General features: G+C 55.6%; 1 protein-coding gene across 4 annotated transcripts; it reads right to left on the bottom strand.

Moving 5' to 3' along the window:
- Positions 1-1,688: 1,688 nt before the first annotated feature.
- Positions 1,689-17,479, bottom strand: MST1R (macrophage stimulating 1 receptor). Of its 4 annotated transcripts, XM_055343777.1 has the most exons (20): positions 14,872-17,479; positions 11,807-11,995; positions 11,599-11,727; positions 11,260-11,430; positions 10,558-10,718; positions 9,831-9,996; positions 9,581-9,717; positions 8,998-9,159; positions 8,809-8,902; positions 8,433-8,642; positions 8,184-8,330; positions 7,942-8,104; positions 7,685-7,786; positions 7,382-7,609; positions 6,941-7,021; positions 6,608-6,789; positions 6,383-6,492; positions 5,964-6,129; positions 5,437-5,573; positions 2,225-3,477 (listed from the first exon to the last, which is right to left on the bottom strand). In XM_055343777.1, exons 1-20 carry the CDS (start codon positions 16,108-16,110, stop codon positions 3,222-3,224), a joined length of 4,230 nt encoding a protein of 1,409 aa, XP_055199752.1. In that variant the 5' UTR covers positions 16,111-17,479; the 3' UTR covers positions 2,225-3,221. The 4 variants fall into 4 exon arrangements, with proteins under 4 accessions (XP_055199753.1, XP_055199752.1, XP_055199749.1 ...); XM_055343778.1 differs by lacking the exon at positions 2,225-3,477 and adding an exon at positions 1,689-2,154 and having other exon boundaries at positions 6,596-6,789; positions 7,382-7,786; XM_055343774.1 differs by having other exon boundaries at positions 6,596-6,789; positions 7,382-7,786.
- Positions 17,480-18,947: the final 1,468 nt, after the last annotated feature.

Genomic DNA, 18,947 nt, shown 5'->3' with positions numbered 1-18,947 from the left:
ATGCTGGAGCCCTTCCTGGAGTCATCCCTGCTCCTCTGGGCTGGTGTAGCTCCACCTCTGGGCTAGTTGGACCCTCATGATGGCAGAGCAGAGGCTCTGAGGGAAGAGATGCTCAGTACCTGGTGTTTTCACAGAGGGGGGTTTTCCAGCCCAGCATGGAGTAAAAGGTGTTCTTCACTAGGGCCTGGTGGTTGGGGCTCAGTGCTCAGCTACTGATTCCTGGGGCTGCTTCTCCCCAGGCAGAGGCAAAAAGTGTGAGATGCAGCCTGGGCCTCTCTGAGCCTCAGTCACTCCCAGCAGCACCCATGTCCCCTGCCTCATTCTGGCACTGAGTGTCCAGCTCTCTCATACAGGTAAAGGGAGTTAACTTGTGATGTAACGCCATACGTGGACCTGTGGCCTCATGGGCTACACTGAGGAAGTGACTAGTAAGGCCAGTGTCCCAGAAGTTCTCAAAGTTTGGAATGGGGCAATATCTAGATCCCTTGGGTATGACCCCAGAGGGCCTTGGGATACTTGGGAAAATTCTCTGAAAGGCTGGAGTTGAGACATAAGGAGCACCTCAGACCAGACTCAGGGTCCCCCATCAAAGCAGGTCGGTCTACCTATGTGTGCTCTCCAGGTGCCAGACAACAGTGACACCAATGGGCAGTCAGGAGGCTGTGAGTCATCTGCAGCTTCCCTGACCCCAGCTCCCATCCTGGCCTCCCTCCAACCTTTACTAGTACTTGCTTGCCCCCAGCCTCACAGCACTGCAACAGAAGGAGATGAGGCAGGGGAGCTGGTAGCTGTCATCCATAGCTCATGGTAGAAGACTGGACTCCCAAAGCCCCAGGAGAAGCCTCTGCTCACCCCATCAGAAATTAGTGGCAGGCCTAGGCCCACCATGGCCACCAGCAATCTTCTCCTTGCACTGGCCACCCACCATGCCTGAGATACTACTCAGGCCTCCCCCAGGGAAAGGCAGCTCAGCCTTCACTGGAAGGAAACCTTCTAGTTCCTCCAGCCCATCTGGGGGCCTAGAACTAACCTACCCTTCCTCATCTCCCTCGTGGCCCTGTCAGCAATTTGAAGTCTTAAATCCAGTTCCTGACATCCCAGCTGGACTTGTGACTATTCAGATGGCTCTGAGGATGAAACTCAGAGCTTGGGGGCTGCAGCTTTGGGAGGAGGAGGTGCAGCTGTGCTATGATCCAGAGTCCCAAGCACCTGCTTAACTGGGGCCCCTCTCTGGAAAACTCTGGCTTTGAAGGCCCTTGACTCCGAAACATGTCCAAAGCCTGATATGCTGGCTACACAGAAAAGCTGACACCCTCTAAGCTGTCCTCTATCTCCCTTCTCTGAGAACCCTCTCCTGCTAAGCTCCCCTCTCAAGTACAGACCCCCCTGTCTTATGAGCAGATAAGCTATGGTCCATGAACTCCAGAAGCTCAGTGGGGAAAGAGCCTCAGTCCAGCTTCAGAGAGGTTCCTGGACCTTCTCCTCACTCCCTACCCAGGGTGGGGAGCTCTGGGCAGCCTTCAGATCCTCAGGATGAGGTCATGGCAGGAGGACTACAAGGTGGAGTGATGGAGACAGTCCTTTCTAACTAGTATAGGGACTACAGCTCAGGGGGTACTCTAGGCTATTCCACCCATCTCTCTTCCAGCCTCAGCAGCGACACAACTGACTCCCCCCTACACACACACACACACACACACACACACACACACACACACCAGGGGTCTCCAGCTGAGTGTGCAAGGCTACAAAACTGCCTCTATTCCTAAGTGGGGCTCAGAGGTACAGTAGTAAATAGGCAGAGTCCATCTCTACCTCTCCAGATCATAGATCCCTGATCTTCAGTACCCTGCACTTGAGCAGAAGATCCCCCTTTTAAGTTTACCCAAATGTCCTTAGGGTCCTTAGGCTCTCCATGGCAGGGCCTCCTTTGGTCTGAGGGGACAGAGTAAGCAGCAGTATAGGTATAGGTAGAAAACAGCTGGGCAGCTCCAGTCCCAAGGAAACCCCACTATTTACCAGAGAGCTCTTGCTCCAAACCCAGGAGTCCACGTGTAACAGGGCAAGGAGCTGGGAACTCACAGGAGAGGGAGGTTGTTCCCCTTAGGGTGAGCTGGGGTCTCCCAGACTGGAGGGATGGAAGCTACAGGGGTCCTGAAAAAGAGAGAGGAACCACCAGGATGAAGGCCCCAGACCCAGTCACTGGCATCCCAGTGGATCCCTTTAGGATCCAGGGTGTGGGGAGGAGCAATATGGAGGAAACTGTCCTCACTCCCCAGTGGAGTCTGCCCATCTAGTGGCTATTGTGCAGTGGCCTTGACGGGTATAAATAGCCTGGGCAGTCCAACGTCTTGAAGCTGGTGCCTTGAAAGTGTGGAGCTGAGGCCTTGCTGCTGGCTCATCAATCTCAAGGAAGCAAGGGGAATTCTGGCAGGATTTGGTAAGGGCATGGTTGAGGGGGGAGCTGGTCTCCATGCCCTGCAGTGCGAGAGGGAGCTGCAGGTGGAGCAGGGATCCCTGGGAACAGGCTAGAGAGGGCCAGATGCGGGCTGGGTGATGGGAGAAGCCATTCTGGCTGCTGCACGCCTGGGTACTCAACCCATCCTTCTTGGTTCCATCAAGAAGTCCCCAGGACCCTGTAACCTGGATCGGGGCCTCACCCTAACCCTCCTATTCTCTAAAGCCTTTGTGCTGACCCTACAAAGCCTCAGAGTCTTTGTATGTGCTGCTCACTTTGCCCAAAACTCTCTTCCCCCCTCTGCTTCTGGCACAGTTCCCACCTGATGGGGACTTAGCAGAAATGTCACCTCCTAGGGAGGCTTCCCTCACCTTTATTCTCTCTCTAAAGCTGCCCTCCATTCCCTCATAGCAGCCTTTCTTTCATAGCATTGACCACGATTTGCACTTGAATATTTGGGTGTTCATTTACTATTTCAAGGGCCAGTGCCGGTCACTGCTGAGTCTCCTGTGCCCAGCAGGTCAGGCACATACCAGGCACCTCATAAATACTCATCACATTGAGGATCACCCCACTGTTCGCTCTGTGGAGTGAGGGGCCATGGGGCCCTGCTCCCTCCTGTCGCCCCAGAAAGTTCAGGGGGAGGGAGAGGACAGAGGCCAGCCTGGGCTGCCCTGGGGCCTAGCCTGGCCCAGAAGCAGTTTGGGATTAACTCCCTGGCTGCTAGACAGTCCGATCCCTGGAGGCCTGCCCACAGCTGAGGTCACGTGGGCTGTGATGGCTCTGAGAAAGGCCGGAGTCGACCCGTGTTCCTGTGCACAGGTGTGGTCTGCGACTGCTCTGGGGGCTTGTTTGCCTCCTCCGAGGCACCAGGGCCCAGGTTTACATAGGCTGCCGGCAGCTGCACATAGTGGTCCCCAAGCAGCCTGGCCGCCACGTGCTCTACTTCCTCCACCAGTGCCGTGAAGGTGGGTCTCACTGCGGGGTCCACAGCCCAGCAGCGTTGCATCACCATATACCTGTGAGAAGAGGAGAATGTCGGAGGCTGGGAGCACCCCCCAGTCAGAGATTCTAGGCTGCCCACCTGCTGTTAATCCTGTGGCAGGCCATGCAGGGACAAGGACAGATGACAGGGCCTAGAGCAGAGTGTTGCCCAGTCAGGGACAGCTCTTCCAAGCATTGCGACTGCTATCCCAGTCCTGCCTCCCCACCCTAGCAGAGGTCTGATTGTCCCAAAGGTTGAGCTTGGGCTCCTGTACCCTGTGACCTGAATGATGGACCTTGGGCAAGTTCCTTAAGTTCTCTGTGTCTCTGGATTCTCCCCTGATCACAGAGCTGTTGGGCAGACAGTGGAAGGACGCCTGGGGAGCGCTTAGCTTAGGGCACGCCTCCCGAGCTATCACAGTTATATCTTCTGTCTTTTAGGAAGGAAGCCTGTGTCCGGTGAAATGGGGATTAAAAGTCCCTAGACACAGACATAGACACTTGGTGCAAGTGGTGCCAGTGGCCGTGTGATTCCCAAGCAGTGTTTCTCTGGGTTTGGCTGCCTCTTTATCTTGGAAATGCCATCCCAGCCTTAAATGATACTAAGTGCCCTACACAAAATTATCTCCCAATTGTCAGACTCTCTAAGGATGGTACTGTCATCATCCCAACTTTACAGATGAGGAAACTAAGGCCTCAAGAGGAGAAAAGATTTGGCCTGGTCTAATGGATGCTGTGGTGGTCTACCCAGATCCCCCTTAATTCCCCAGTGGCTGCTGCCAGCTCTTGCCTGAAGCCTTCTTAGGAAGTGTCTCGGCAAAAAATAGCTGCCTTCCCCAAGCTCTCACTGTGACCAGTGACTTATTAATGTCTAGTACAAGGACCTGGCCCCTTGATCTAAATTTTGTAAAATTCCGAAGAGCTGGGGCACCTGGGTGGCTCAGTGGTTGAGCATCTGTCTTTGTCTCAGGTCATGATCCGGGGTCCTGGGATTGAGCCCCGCCTCAGGCTCCCTATGGGGAGCCTGCTTCTCCCTCTGCCTATGTCTCTGCCTGTCTCTCTGTGTCTCTCATGAATAAATAAACTAAATCTTAAAAAACAAACAAACAAACCCTGAGGAGCCATTCCAGATCAAGTAGCCCCTATGGGATGGGCTACAGCCTCTGTTGCCTCTCCACAGCAGCCCAGCTTCTCCCCTAGCCCACTCCTGCTACCCTGGCCCCCAATCTACCAATAAACCCCCTGTACATATATCCCCAGCTCCAAGTCTCTGTCAGGGAACCTGACCCAGGGGCAGATGGGTAGTAAAGATGATTTCCCTTACTTCAAAGCAGATGTACTAGTGAAACGAATAATAAAGATTAAACCCAAGGCAGGCAGGGCTGGAGGTTACTCATACTCTTTTGGAGCACAGCCTGAGACAGAAGTCATCAACCACCTTTACCTGTGACCTGGTACTTCCTGTTCTAAACACAAAGACCTGGGCTCAGCTGAGGCACACGTACTGCTTCTGAAGCTGAACCATCATACAGGCCCACTGGGCAGGCATGGTGAACATAGCTGCCACCATGCCTTAGGAACAGGGAATCTGAAACTATATTCAGTAGGGAAAAATTTTGATCTGAAGATGTGGTGGGGGCTAGTGTGGGAGCTAATGGAACCTTTCCTTGAGGTTAAGTGAATGGAAAAGATGGAAAACAGGCCCCCTTGGCGGGGGTGGGGTGAGAGGAGTGCTGAGAAATCAAATCACTGGCCTCAACCCAGACTCTGAGTGGGGAGTACTGTTACCATGGCAACCATGATATCCTCCCAGCACTCAGCCCCAAATGGGGGTGGAACCAATCCATAGACCAGGAAACTGAGGCCCAGAGAGGGTCCCTTTCCAGGTCAACTAGAGGACCGGTCAGAGGGCCAGGCAAGAGCTCTGTCTCCTGCTCCTTCCTTGTCTCTGGGGCCCAGGCTCCCTCCCACCATCACCTCCACATACTACTCACAAAGAATTGGGACAATATTCAGGCTGGGGCAGGCGCCGACCCTGGGCCAGGAATTGAATGAGGTCAAAAGGGTCAATGTGGGGATATGGTGGGGCACCCCGTGTCAGCAGCTCCCATAGCAACACACCAAACGACCACTGTGGGAAGAGAAGAGGAGATTCAACTTTTACCTCAAATTTGGGGGCAGGAGGGCTCCCCAAGGTCCTCTAGCTGGAAATCTATCAGAGCCCCCTCCTCAATATCTCACATTTTCCCTCAGTCTCTTCTCACCATTGGGACCCTGTGTGGAGTTGTGCCGGGGCAGGCCTTGTATCATCTGCAAGGAGCCAATGAGCTCACAGCCACCTCTTGCCCTGGCAAGAGGAGTCCATTTCAGACCTGCTCCAGAGGCAGGCAAATGGGCTGTGGACGCCACTCAGTTTGGGGATTCCCTGGACTCAGATTATCAGCTAGAGCTGAATGGGCAAAGCCAAGTGCTCTCCTGGGACACCGAGGCCATGTGGCCTCTGGGGCAGGTGGGGCCTCACCACGTCAGACTTGGTGGTGAATCTGTAGGTCTGCAGGCTCTCCAGTGCCATCCATTTGACAGGGAGGCGAGCGTGGCGGTGCTGTCGAACACTGTAGTATTCCTTGTCCAGGATATCACGAGCCAGGCCAAAGTCAGCCACCTTAACTGTGAATGATTCGTCCAGCCTGGGGGGGCGGGGAAGGAATCATACTCAGGACTGGCCCCCACCAGGCCATGAACCCATTAGTTCCAGGACGTCATAGGGCTTCAGAGCCACAATCTGGGCAGACAGGGAATCTGAGGGCCAGAAAAGTGAGGACATGCCCAGGATGGCACAACAAGGGCCAGAGGGTGGGCCCTGCCCTGAGGTGTCCTTACTCAGTAGCACACCCTGGTGCCCTGCCCCCTTGCTTCTCCCCAAATGCTCTGGCCCCTCACATGCAGTTCCGAGCAGCCAGGTCCCTGTGCACAAACTTCTGCTCTGCCAAGTACTCCATGCCACGGGCTACCTGAAGGCCGAAGCTGATGAGGTCCTTCACTGTGGGATTCTGGGGGCCACAGGGAGCTTGGTAAGCAAGGGCATAGCAATGCATCCCCAACTGTTGCCCAAGTCTCCTGATGTCCCCCCACCCCACCCTGCCCCAGAGCCACCTGAGCACCGACCCGCTGGGGTGAGCGGATGAACCGAAGCAGGTCTCCATGGCGCATATAGGGCAGCAGCACACGGGGCAGGCCTTCAGGTGGCAGCACGATACCGATGAGAGCCAGTACGTTTGGGTGGTGCAGACCACGCATGAGCAACCCCTCGCGCAGGAAGGCCTCTGCCTCCTGCACCTCTGTAATGCCTGCAGAATGGGTTGAGTCAGGCTCAGACCAGGGAGACCCTCTGCAAGGCTCAGATGGGGAAATAAAGGAGCAAGGTCTCCTGCTTGAGGTTACTCAGCAAGGCTGTAGCACAGCACAGACGGGGAACTTCCTGGCCTCTTCCCCACTTACGACTCAGTGACTTTACAGCACAGTGGATTCGATTCTGGTCCTCGTCTATGTATTCTCCATGATAGACAACTCCAAAGTGGCCTGGTGAAGGGGAAATGGTAAGGGACCCCCAATGCCCAGGGTGCACGCCACACCCTCTCACTGGCAAGCAAACCCCAGAGCATCACCTGGCCAATCTGATATTAAAAACAAACATCAGCCACCTGGTGATAGAGCCTGCACCCTCCCATGCCCACTTAATCTGTAGCAGAGTCCACTGAAGACAGATGAATTCCTATTCCACAGATGAGCAAATGGAGGCTCAGAGAGGTTATGTGGTATTCCCAAGATCACAAAGGTTGGTGAGAAGGCCAGAGCAGAATCCTGCCCAAATGTCCCTTGAGCCCATGCCATCTCAGAACTCCATCTGTGCCCCAGTTCCACCTGCCTTGGCCCCCACACCTTTGCCAATGACTCGGTCACTGTGGGTGACCACCTGCTCGTGGGGGATCAGCACATCCTTGACCTCGGCCAGGAGTGCAGAGTCCAAGTCCCCAAGCTGGATGGACGCTGTCCGCAGCAGTGGGACACAGGACCCATCCCCACTGTCTGAGGAGGACACTTTGTGGCCCCAAGTAGTAGAATCCAGACCATCCAGACCATGCAGACCATCGGCGGCGGCAGGGGTGGCTGTGGAAGAGAGGGAGTGAGGGGTCTGTGGAGCAGAGTGTGTAGCTCCAGCTTTCAGCACTTCCCCCGCCTTACCTTGGCCACTTCTGTAGTCAGAGCCTGAGCAGAGCACAGGCAAGGGCACAGCTCCAGTCGTCTGGCCCAAGGATGCCAGGTCATCTGAGTTTAGAGAGAGGACTGTGGAAAGACAGCCCTTGATGGTCAGCCTCTCCATGCTCCTAGAGGTGTGGGCAGACCTCCAAGGCCAGGGCAGAAGGAAGATATAGGGACTTGGAGATGTCATGGTTTGGGGGTATAGGCTGAGTTTGGGGGTATAGGTGATGAGAGCTCACCTAGCTGTCTCCTCCGCCGGTAGTTGAAGATCAGCACAGTGGCCAGCACAGCTACAAGCACGAGCAGGGCCAGCAGGACACCAAGGAGTAGCCTCTGTGGGACCCGCTCTCGGCTTGGCCGTACCACCCTCCCCAGGATGTGACATTTATCATCCACGCAGACCTGGGGGCAGGTAGCAACTCAGGCCCAGCCTGTAAGCCCTGGCCCATGTCTCCCATAGAGAGCCAGCTGAGCTGCCTACCTGCAGTGGTAGTGGTTCCTTGTCAAGTTCCAGGGAGGGCGGCAGAGGGCAGATGACCACATCCCCCCGGAGTTCATGCTGGCAGACCTTACCATCCACGGTCACATTCATGTCTATACAATCAGCCACAGCACCCAGCCCAATATACTGCAGAGACAGTCATAAGGACTGGCCAGTGCCCACATCTCCTCTGGGCAAGGCTTCAGCCCTAACCCTCCACTGTCCCTACCCTCCATCCCCCATACTTACCTCAAACTTAATGGCATGCTCCTCAGGCTTCAGCGGGGCTAGGTCAGTGCTGGATGGATGGGGTGGGGGCAGGAAGCGAAAACCAGGCAGTGTGAAGCCAGCAGCTCCATCCCCCCAGGCACTCAGGTTCCCTATCACCCACCTCTGGGGGCTTCGGACCACGTAATCAGGCAGGCGGCACTGGTACTGCTCCGGGGACAGCCCCTTACACTGCCAGGGCCCATGTAAGATTGGTTAGCCAGGCATTCCACCTACAGCCACCTCCTCACCCCCCCACCTCAGCCCTGCATGGGGTAGAACTGGAACTCAGGGGACTGATCCAGTCTTTCCCCCCACCCCGCTAATGCCCACTTGGCAGCTGCCAGTGCCAGCTCACCCTGTTTTCCACTACCCTAAGTCCATCATGGAATGACAGCACTAGGTGCCATGCTGAAGTCAGATGCTGGCCATGGATGGTGACATGGGAGCCACTGTGGAGGAGAGCAGTGTGGTGGGCTTAGGGTGCTCTCTCAAGCTGGTTCCCTCATTCCTAGGAGACCAGAATGGACAAGGGGGTGGCACTTACATATAGCCACAGTTGGGGCTGATGCCCAGCACAATGGGGTCTTCCCGGTAGTGAAAGTTCCAGGAGCCAGGCACCACAGCACCCCCTACCTGCAGGTGGATGGGAACGATGGCCGTAGCTGCCCCAGGGGGCGTGGTACATAAAAGCTGCCGCTCACTGACCCTGCAGACCAGAGTGGGAGGTGGAGAGGGGGATTGGGCTCAGGATCACCCTCCGTGTGATGGCCAGATCTATCTTTTCCAAGGGTCTGCCAATCCCTCCCAGTTCCTCTGTTGGTTATCTCCCCAATCTGCCCATACTCAATGGGTCTGTTTGAAGATAGAACCATTAAGTCTTCCAAGAAGGCAGGGCAGGAATAGGTTCCCCAGGGCCTTGGTTGGAGCTAATAAACTCTGTGATGGGCTCTCTCACCATCCCTAAACCAGCTCTGGGCTGCCCACCAGGGCGGGCAACAGATCCTTCTTCCTGGACCCACTCCCTATACTGACCGTGTGCCAGCTCTCCTCTCTCTGCCCTGGCAGGATCCAACTCCCACCTGGAGAGGGCCCTGTAGTCTCCCATCCCCTTGCCTGTTGTCACTTACTGTTTCAGTGGGCACTCAGTCCCATTGACCAGCACAGTCTGACTGGTGCCTAAGGACAGGCCCTTGCCTTCAAGGGTGAGGCGGGTACCCCCTGCCCGTGGGCCAAAGTGGGGTTTTACTGCTGTCAGCACCGGCTCCTAAGAGGGTATGGAGGTGGCTTAGGTTGGCATAAGAGGCCTTCCACTCTAAGTCCTTCCCCGCCCATATTGCCTAGTTGACCAAGGGCACAGACAAGGCAAGGTAGCCTCACCATGAAAGAGAAGCCTTGCAGCATGGAGGTGCCATCTACCCGGAAGTGCTTGCCTGGAGGCACGTTGGTCACAGTGAGGCTGACATTGGCGGGCCCTGCTGGCTGCCTTCCCGAGGGCTGTAGCTCACACTCAAGTTCCTCTACAAAGTCTTTCTGGGGCACTGGGCTAGAATACCAGGGGAAGCCAAGGTCAGCCAGGGGTCACACAGGCTTGGCTACCTGCCCACCACATATCACAGGTCTCCTCTGAGCCTAAAATGGCATCTCTTCACTCATCCCTTCCTCCAGGGTAGGCAGGATCTGGTGAGGCAGGGCCTACTAGCCTTGCCCAGTTTCATGACTCAACAGATAGGTAAGGCATATGCAGGCTCAGGAAGGGACAGAGAGGGCTGCCTGGGTGGCTCAGCTGTTTAGCGCCGCCTTCAGCCCAGGATGTGATCCTGGAGACCTGAGATTGAGTCCCACATCAGGCTCCCTGCATGGAACCTGCTTCTCCCTCTGCCTCTCTCTCTCTCTCTCTCAAATAAATAAATAAATAAATAAATAAATAAAATCTTAAAAAAAAAAAGGAAGGGACAGAGATGTCTCCTCAAACATCAAGCAGCCAGAGCCACTTCAGCTCACCTCATATCTCCTTGTCCCCCGTAAGCAGAAGACAGGGTCTCACAGGGCAAGGGCTGTTTGGTCATCCTTGTCAAGGATAGGAAGGGCAGAGACTAGGTTATACCTGAGGTTTGAACTGTCCTTGGGCAGCAGTCGGCAGGGACTTCGGCCCACGGTGACATGATGCGTGCCCTCATGCACCAGATCAGCAGGACGCAGGTGGAAGTTGGAGCCACACAGGGTCAACCTTGTGCTGCCCCTTAGGGGTCCACTCTGAGGGTAGAACTGAAGAGGGAAAGAGAACCTGAGTCCCTGTGTGTGTCAGAGCTCTCAGCTATCTGCTTTTCCCAGAGTTTTCTGCTGTGCCCCTTGCCTGCCCTCCCTCCAGTCTCCTAGATCACTGGCTAGTCCTCGCTCGGGCACTTTTCTGCCACCGAGTCTTTCCATGTCCCATCCTCTCTGCCAAGAATACCTTTCTTGTTGATACTGAGAACATTCCAGGCCTAAGGATCATGGTCAAGACATGCTGACCCTGCACCTGGGTAGTTCAGTTGGTTAAGCATCGGACTTTTGATTTCAGCTCAGGTCAGGATCTCAGGTTGTAAGATGGAACCCCATGTTGGGCTCCACCCTTAGCGGGGAATCTCTTTAAGATTCTTTCCCTCTGTCCCTCCCCCATTCATTTTCTCTCTCAAATAAATGTCTTTAAAAAAAGAAAGAAACAAAAAGAAATAGTATTAAAAAAAAAAAAAGAAGAATATGTGCTGACCCCACCCCAGGCCCAGCTTGTCCCACCCTTACCTGTGTCCTGCCAAGCAAGCCTTACCTCAGTAAGCTTAGGTGGGCAATGATCCTGTTGCCAGGAGCCAGGACACTCTTTCTGCCGGCCACACATGCCCCCACACCAGCCACAGCCCATGAAACGCTGTGCCCGCAGACAACTCCCACAGGTGAGGAAGTGGTGGCAGCCAGGGCCCTGGATAGGTACCTGGAAGACCTTGCAGTGGCAGACAGGTGGTTCAGGGGTGGTTGGAGAGGGAACTAGGCCTCACAGACACCCTGGTTATTGTAGATCAGGGTGGTGAGACCTGTGTATCAGTGCTTCCCAGGATTGGATGGAGGGGTTAGGCTCCCACAGCCCTGGCCCCACCCAGTCCCACCTTACCTGATCCCCAGAAGCAAAGAACAGGTGGTCTCCAAGGCGACTAACATCTCGTTGTGTGGGCTGCCCATTGTTGCCCAGTGAGAAGTTGGACACAAACAGCAAGTAGTTGAGAGATCTGGCCAGCTCCACCTGGGACAGGTTAGTGTGAGCAAAATGGAAATGGGGATGGGGACCCAGGGACAAGGAGACATGGAGACAGGAGTCCTACCTGCAGGATGCGCCCATCAGCTGTGCCCATGTGGGCCACTGTGACATTGTTGAGGCGTGTCACGTGCAGGGCAGTGACTTGCACTGGTCCTAACAATCCATTGAAGAGGTCCACACGTGATAGGCTGCCAGTGACCAGTAGAGGGAAGTGACGGCAGCTGGTGTTGAGGCTGGGGGCCTCCAGGTCAGGCTGGGGAGGATCAGGGAAGGAGTCAGGGCACATCACCACACACTGGCCACTGGGACTTCCGTCAGTGACCACAGAAGCCCAAACCCCCATCCCTTACCTGGCTTAGCTAGGCCCCAGGTCTGCCACTTGCCCTCTTCCACCTACAGGTCTCTCAGAGGCAATAAGGCCAAGAAAGAAGGTCCAGGCTGGAAGACTGACTTCCATGCCTTGCTCTGACCCGCCATGTCCATTCTGATAATGACTTAGACTCTCAGAGACCAAACCCCATTCTGTCCTCACAACTGCCCTGTAAAGTGGGTGCTCTCACCATCCCTGTTTTGCAGTTAAGGAAATGGGCTCAGAGAGCATTTTGTCACTTGTCCAAGGCCTTATAGCCTCTCAGGAGAGGAGCCAGGTAAGAAATCTGAGCTCTTGACCAGAGTCTTCTGCTCTCTGCCGGTTATGCCCTGAACTTCAGCAAACCCTGTGCCCCTTTGGGGTTTCTGTTTCCTTTCTAGCATAAGGTAAACTCCAAAGTTAATTGGCCAGCATGGGACTGGTAACAGGTCCTTCTTCCTGAGACTCCAAAGATTTTTCTCCACATCCCCACCCCCGCCCTCGCCACCTGCTACCTGTATCCCCTTCAGGGTACAAAAGAGAAAAACCAAGTCCTGAAGGCTAGACCCCCTGGATTTAAGGGGAATTTAAGGGGGAGACACCGCTCCCCTGATCTTAACAGGACGGTGTTTGGCGGCTGCACTCAAAGCCCCAAGACAGGACTATGGAAGCTTCTGGGGAATCAGATCAGGATAAGAATGCAAAGTATTGGAACTGAGTGCAAAGCACAGGCAGGGCTCAGTAGCTCTTGCTGCTTGGGACCTTCCCTTGCTAGTCCTGAGGTTCCCATCAAACCAAGTATGCTTAACCTAATGCTTGGACCTCAGTGCTGATCAGGAGCCCTAGGGTGCAGAGCTGAGCCCAGAAGCTCCACACACTCTGGGGCTGTAGCCTGTGTGGGTGGGAACTGGGACTTTGGCCTCACTTGAGGCAGGAAAACGGGCCTGGCCTTAGCCGGGAGCCAGCCAGGTGTTTTCAGCATGACTCAGGGGCAGGTGAGGCTGAGGGGTGGAAAAGAGGCCCTACCCCAGTTGGGGCCACACCCCTGTATGCTGGCCCCTGGATTCCAGGGCCTTAGCTCTGGGTTTCCAGGCTTGCTATGAGCCTATTGCTCCTGAAAACCTGACTCTAGAGTCCAGTGCTCCACAGAGGAGGGTGACTGCTCCAAACTTAAACTCTACCTGGACCCACGGAAGGCAGGTACCAGATCAGAGCCCCACAGGCTACCTGAGGACAGCCACAATCAGCACACAGTGGGTGTTGCCCTGGAGGCTCCGTGCCCAGTCATCAAACCGCGCACAGGCTGGTTCACACACCTCCCAGGGGCCTGGCCAGCTTGGGGGTCATTTTGAGATTAGTCCTCCCAAAACCTGGCACCGCCAACTCACACAGGATGTCTTCTGACCTACCGACCACTAGCCAAGTCAGGGAGAGATTCTGACTCTCCAGGGGGAGAGGAGGGTAGACACAGACGAGGTCTTTCCACCCCTAAGGTCTCCTCAACCCAGAGGGACTCAGCTGAAGGAGTGAGGCTGGAGATCCCCTACTCCTCACTGTGTATAAGTTCTTCCACCTCTGAGGCATCAATAAGAGCTAGAAAGAAGTCAGTGGAGAATATCCCAGAAGGGCCAGGGCCATAGGGCAACCACAGACTCTGAGAGCAGAGACTGTGAGTCAGCTCACTGAAATACCACTCATCTAATGCTGTTCACCCCATGGCCTTGGTTTAATCTCTTATAAACTATGGTAGGACTGTTAGGCTCTAAAGGGTCAGTTTTGGTTTTGTCCTCAGGATTTTAAAGAATGTCCTATTTGTCTCTGCTCCAGCTCCTTGACACCATGGCTGGAGAGAACCTGGGTAGGGTCTGCTAGAAAGAGCCCCCAGTTCAGCGTGGGCTGGGAGACCTCCTGCTTGGGGTGAGAGGGGGAATTGGAGCAGGGCCTCAAAGATAGTAGAAGGAAGTCTGAGACTCCTTTGTGGTGAACCAATTCCAACCACCCCCTCCTAAGCCTTTACTCATCCCCAGATGTTTATAGTTGCTTGCACAAGACTGGAGTGAGCCTCCTGGAGTTTATTAGAGCCAAGCCACCTTCCCATCATGTCCTAGGTCCTCCCCCAGTCACCCCATAGAGAACAATCAGGAACAGTGAAGGGTATCAGTGAAGCCCAAGCCATGCAGGCTCTCTGACAAGCCCCCAAACTTCCAAGGCCCAGGAGGCTCCCTGAATTAGGGTCGGGGAGTAGGGGAATCTTTGACAACTCCCGCACCCCCCTCTTTAGAAAGCAGAGCAAAACAAGTGCATTCAAAGGTAAAATGAAACTGTGTTGGTGAACAGCTGCATCTGTGTGAAACTGTTAGCATCTGCCTGTGTGAGGGGCTATTTCTCTGTGTATGTCCCCAAGGCTATGTGGTGGGCAGGCAGGAGGAGATCCCACCCTTCTATCTGGAGTTTGGCAGTGTGCCTGCCAGAGACAGTGGTGATGCAATCTGGTTCTCACACAATCTGGGAAACTACCTAAAAAAAACAGAGGTGGTGGTACCTGAGAGGGTGAAAGAACAAAATGGAGAAGCAACAGGGGCTAGCCTGGCTGGGAGGTGAGCCTCCCAGGTAGCCTGTGCTTGGCTGATTCCCTCACCCCTGTGCTACTCCACCCCGCTGCCCCCGGGGACTAAGGAACTGCGTGGAGGTTCCTTCTTCTCCCCTCCTCCTCTCATCCCAGACCCTCTCACTGGATTCAGCCATCTGCTCACAGGTGAGGGTCCCTTCTTTCTGCTCACCGGGTTGGGGCAAAAACTAGGCAACTGGAAGAAGTCGAGGCCTCGCCGCAGGCCGGGGGAGACAGGAGGCTCACAACAGCGTTCCACACCCTGCTCAATGAGAGTGTCCACGAGGTCGAGGGGAAAGGCACAGACGACAGAATTGGGATTCACACCGGGGCTGCTGTCTCTCCTAGTCGCGAAGACTCCGAATAGCACTTCCTGGCCCTGGGGGATGCTCAGCTCCGCGGCCAGCTGGCTGCCCACGGGCGCTGTGTGGGCCGCTCTCAGCACTGGGTAGGACTGTCCCCCCTGGGGCGCTGCGCGTCGCCGGCGTTTGGGCTCCAAACGGCAGTCGAGGATCAGCTCCCGGTAGTCGCCCAGCTCGGGCTCGGCAGCGCTGAGCCGTGCCAGGCGCGTGTGCAAGGCGCCTGGGGCAGCTGTCACGCTGGGCCGCTGCACGGTCAGGAAGTAGACGAAGGCTCCGGCGCGGAAAGTGTACACGTACTCGATGGAGTAGGAAGTGAGGTACTCGGGCAGCACCGACAGCGCTGCAAAGCCGGGTGCGAATCCGGAGGCATCGGCCTTGAGGCGCCGGATGGACACCGAGCGGGGGCTGAAGCTCGCGGCCACCGTCGCGTCCAGCGAGGATGCCGTGTAGAAGTAGGAGGCATGACCCTGCTCCACCACGGTCACCAGGGTGCCCAGGGGGCTGGCCACACAGTCAGGGCACTCGTCGGGTCGGTTGTGGTGGGCGGAGAAGAGGCAGAGCGGAGGTGCCAGGCGCAAGGCAGCGCCTCCCGGCTCAAGTTCGTGCAGGAAGCAGCGGCCGTGCAGGCTAGAGCCGCAGCTGACCAGCGCGGGAAGCGCCGGCTCCAGCACCAGCACCCGTGCATCTGTGTCTCCCTGTGGGCTGTGGGGGCCCGGGCCACAGGCCGCACATGTCTGGCAGCCGGAGTCCCCAACAGGGCCCGTGACCAGGCTCTCTACTGGCTGCAGGCCAGGCCCCAGCACAAACAGGCGATTGCGTATAGCTACGAACACTGCACTCCCGTCCTCGCCGCCCTCGTAGGTCGTTACGGCCTGTACCGGACCTCCGGCAGAGAAGCTGGGCACCTGGTACTCCACGTCAAAATTGCGCAAGGCGGCATAGGGGGTGCGTGGGCACCGCCAGGACCCTCTGGCCAGCAGCGACGGCGGAAGCAACAGCAGCAGCAACAGCAACAGTGAAGGCTGGGATGGCGGCGGGAGAAGCTCCATCTAGGCCTCGCTGAGGCCCCGCTGGGGCCCCGTTTGGGCCTGGCTGGGAGCAAAGTCGAGGTCTAGACTGGGATCCTCATCCAGAGCCGCCGGTTCTGAGAGCCCTCGGGCAGCTGAGCCCCGCCCGGGGCTACCGTGATGCCCAACGTCCTCCCCCCTCGAGTCTGAGCACCTGGCACCAGGTGAACACTCACACCCCGCCAGGGAAGAGGGAGGCCACCTCACCTGCTGCCCCAGCTGCAGCTCCAAGCCGGAGCTTAGAGCAAAGGCTGCTGAGGGCGCGGGGCGGGGCTGGCGGGGCCACGGCGTGGGGGTGGAGCTGTGGGTGGGGCCTGTCTACCACCCAACTCTCCAGGCCCCGGCAGGCCTGTCACCTACACCTCTTGGGCGCGTTTTTCTCAATGGCATGTGGGTGAATGTGCGTGGAGTGGCCTGGAAAGAGGCAAGGAGCCTGAGCCGTCCCTTCCTGCCCTCCATGACCAATTAGGCTGAAATTAAGAGGGATCAGGGGCCACCTCAGCACCGGTGAGGGTTTGAAGACCTCTTGGCTTATTTCATCCCTTGTCATCAGTATCTAGCAACACACTCAGACGCTGGTTCCCAAACAGGGCCTAGAGGCCCCTGAGAGGCCAAGAATGTGTGGAAGACCAGAGGAGAGACATGGGGCCCCCCAAGAGTACTGCTCTGTGGGAAGGGGCCATCCTTCCATGGGCCTGCCCTGGGATGTCAGTGACAGGATGGTGTCAGAGGAAGGTACGTTGCACCTTGCCTGCCCAAGGTAGGGATTGTGAGTTGGGGCCTATCCTGCTGGCTGGACATTAGAGTCAAGAGTGGTAGGTTATGTGGAGGCCTGACCTCAGCTCTGGTACTTCCACTGCTGCCTCAGTAGATAGAGGCTGCAGGATAGGGGATAACAAAACACAGTGCTGGCCTTCTTTGCTGCTCATATGGGAGAAACATGGGCTTTGACACGGGCCCTCTAACCTGCTCTATAAGCTATGCTGGGCATCGGTCCCTCTGTCTCTGAAACGAGGATGTAGTTCTAACTAGGTGACTGCCCAGAGTTCTCCAGTGTGTGAGGTGTATGGGATTGGAGGAAGGAGAGTCCATCTTGCCTCTTACACCTTGCCTATTACACCTTGATAACTAGTTCTCCCTGATACTAGAGAGGTGCTGGGAGACATCGTCAGCCTGACAGCCCCCTCAACTAAGTGGGCCTGGACCCTGGAGGGAGGGGAAGCTTCATAAGGTGGCCCTATGCTGGGGTCCAAGAGACCTGTGAATTGTGGGTCCTAGGGTTTTGGAAGGTAAGAAGGGTGGGGGAGAGAGGAGCTTTCAGTCCAGCAGGATTCATTCAGCCTGACTTTTAGAGCTGTATCTCCTGTAAGACCATACTCCTTGTTCTCCCTTCCAGGAGCACCATTTTTCCTTTCCTCCTCTTAAAGCTTAGATAGCACTTCCTCCAGGAAGCCCTCCTGATCCTGTAAATGCCAGAGCCATCTCGTGGGTTCCACAGATCCTATGCTATACCCCTCTCCTGGCCAGTTGACCCTGGATACCTGACTCCCTCTTTCCCCCATTCGTAGTGCTGGACTCCCTTCTCCCCTCGAGGCTGGAGCTCAGTGAGTACCTGGTGGAGAGAGGAAACAGGAGTGGGGAGCCACACCCAGTGTTGGGAGGATTCCAAGCCTCAGGCAACATAAAAGGCACTCCCTTCTCTAACCAGAATTGGCCCGGAAATGAATAAATACCCACAAAAAAATCATGGCACAGTTCCGGTGTTCCACAGTCAACTTGTCTAAAGATAGTCATGCAGGGCACTTGGTGGCTCAGTGATTGAGCGATTGATTCGGCTCAGATCGTGATCCCAGGGTCCTGGGATCAAGTCCTGCATCGGGCTCTCCATGGGGAGCCTGCTTCTCCCTCTATCTATGTCTCTGCTTCTCTCTGTGCGTCTCTCATGAATAAATACAATCTTAAAAAGAGAGAGAGAGAGAGAGAGTCATGCAGGGAAAAACGGAAATGAAATATTCTTTGCTGGCATTGAGACATAGTTTCTTGGACCCCCATCTTGCCTCAGGACATTTCAAGAGACTTCTGTGGGTTGGGAGGAGACTTCAGGGCCTTCCTTGATCACCCTATCCCACCCTTTGTGAGTTGGGGTATAGCAGTCAACAGTTGATTCTTTGCTGCCATCGTGTGGCCAAGATGTTGGCTGCCCCCAGGCCAGTGTCCCTTCCTGGGCAGCCCTGGTCCTTGATAGAAGCATCCGCAGGAGTGCTCCTTCCTCCTTCCCCAACTGTTCGCTCTGCAGGAGGGGGCAGGTAAACCATCTGGAGAAAGTCTGCTAATGGAGCCTTGCAGTGCTAAGTATAAGTGCTCTCCCAAGCTGAACTCATAAGCCTTGGCCCATATTTGGCTTAAGATCTGCCCAACTGCCCTGGCATCTGTCACCTCAAAGGAGTGCCCTCTTTTCCCATTGTGAGCTCTCACACCCTTCTAAACACTACTTCAAAGAACTAGTGCTGGCCTTTATCTCCAACCCAAAGAGATCATCTGAGTATTAGCAGGGGATGTCTCTAACCACAGTATGACCATATCATTCTGCAGCTTTAAAATATTCAATGGCTCCCTACTGCCAGGCTTTTACCTGGAGTTTGAGAACCCCACACTTCAGGTGCTTCCTGCCCTAGGTACATGCACTCATCTAATTGTGACCACCCCTTTCCACACCCACTCAGAATAGGTGCTAAACTACAGAGAAGCTGAGAGCCCTACAAGGATGACAGCAGCCAAAAGGGGCACTTAGGGGTTGACCACTTACCAGAAGCATGCCA

This window comes from Nyctereutes procyonoides, unplaced genomic scaffold (assembly GCF_905146905.1).
Source record: "Nyctereutes procyonoides isolate TBG_1078 unplaced genomic scaffold, NYPRO_anot_genome, whole genome shotgun sequence".
NCBI lineage: Eukaryota > Metazoa > Chordata > Mammalia > Carnivora > Canidae > Nyctereutes > Nyctereutes procyonoides.
Note: the sequence above shows the minus strand (reverse complement) of the source record. Positions and strands in the feature narration are given on the sequence as shown.

Excerpts from the sequence above, each read along its gene's own strand:
- MST1R (XM_055343774.1), bottom strand. The coding sequence starts at position 16,110 with ATGGAGCTTCTCCCGCCGCCATCCCAGCCTTCACTGTTGCTGTTGCTG. Across the intron at positions 9,160-9,580 it reads ACTGAGTGCCCACTGAAACA|GGTCAGTGAGCGGCAGCTTT; the intron begins GTAAGTGACAAC and ends TCTGGTCTGCAG. Across the intron at positions 7,022-7,381 it reads TGACCGAGTCATTGGCAAAG|GCCACTTTGGAGTTGTCTAT; the intron begins GTGTGGGGGCCA and ends CCCCTTCACCAG.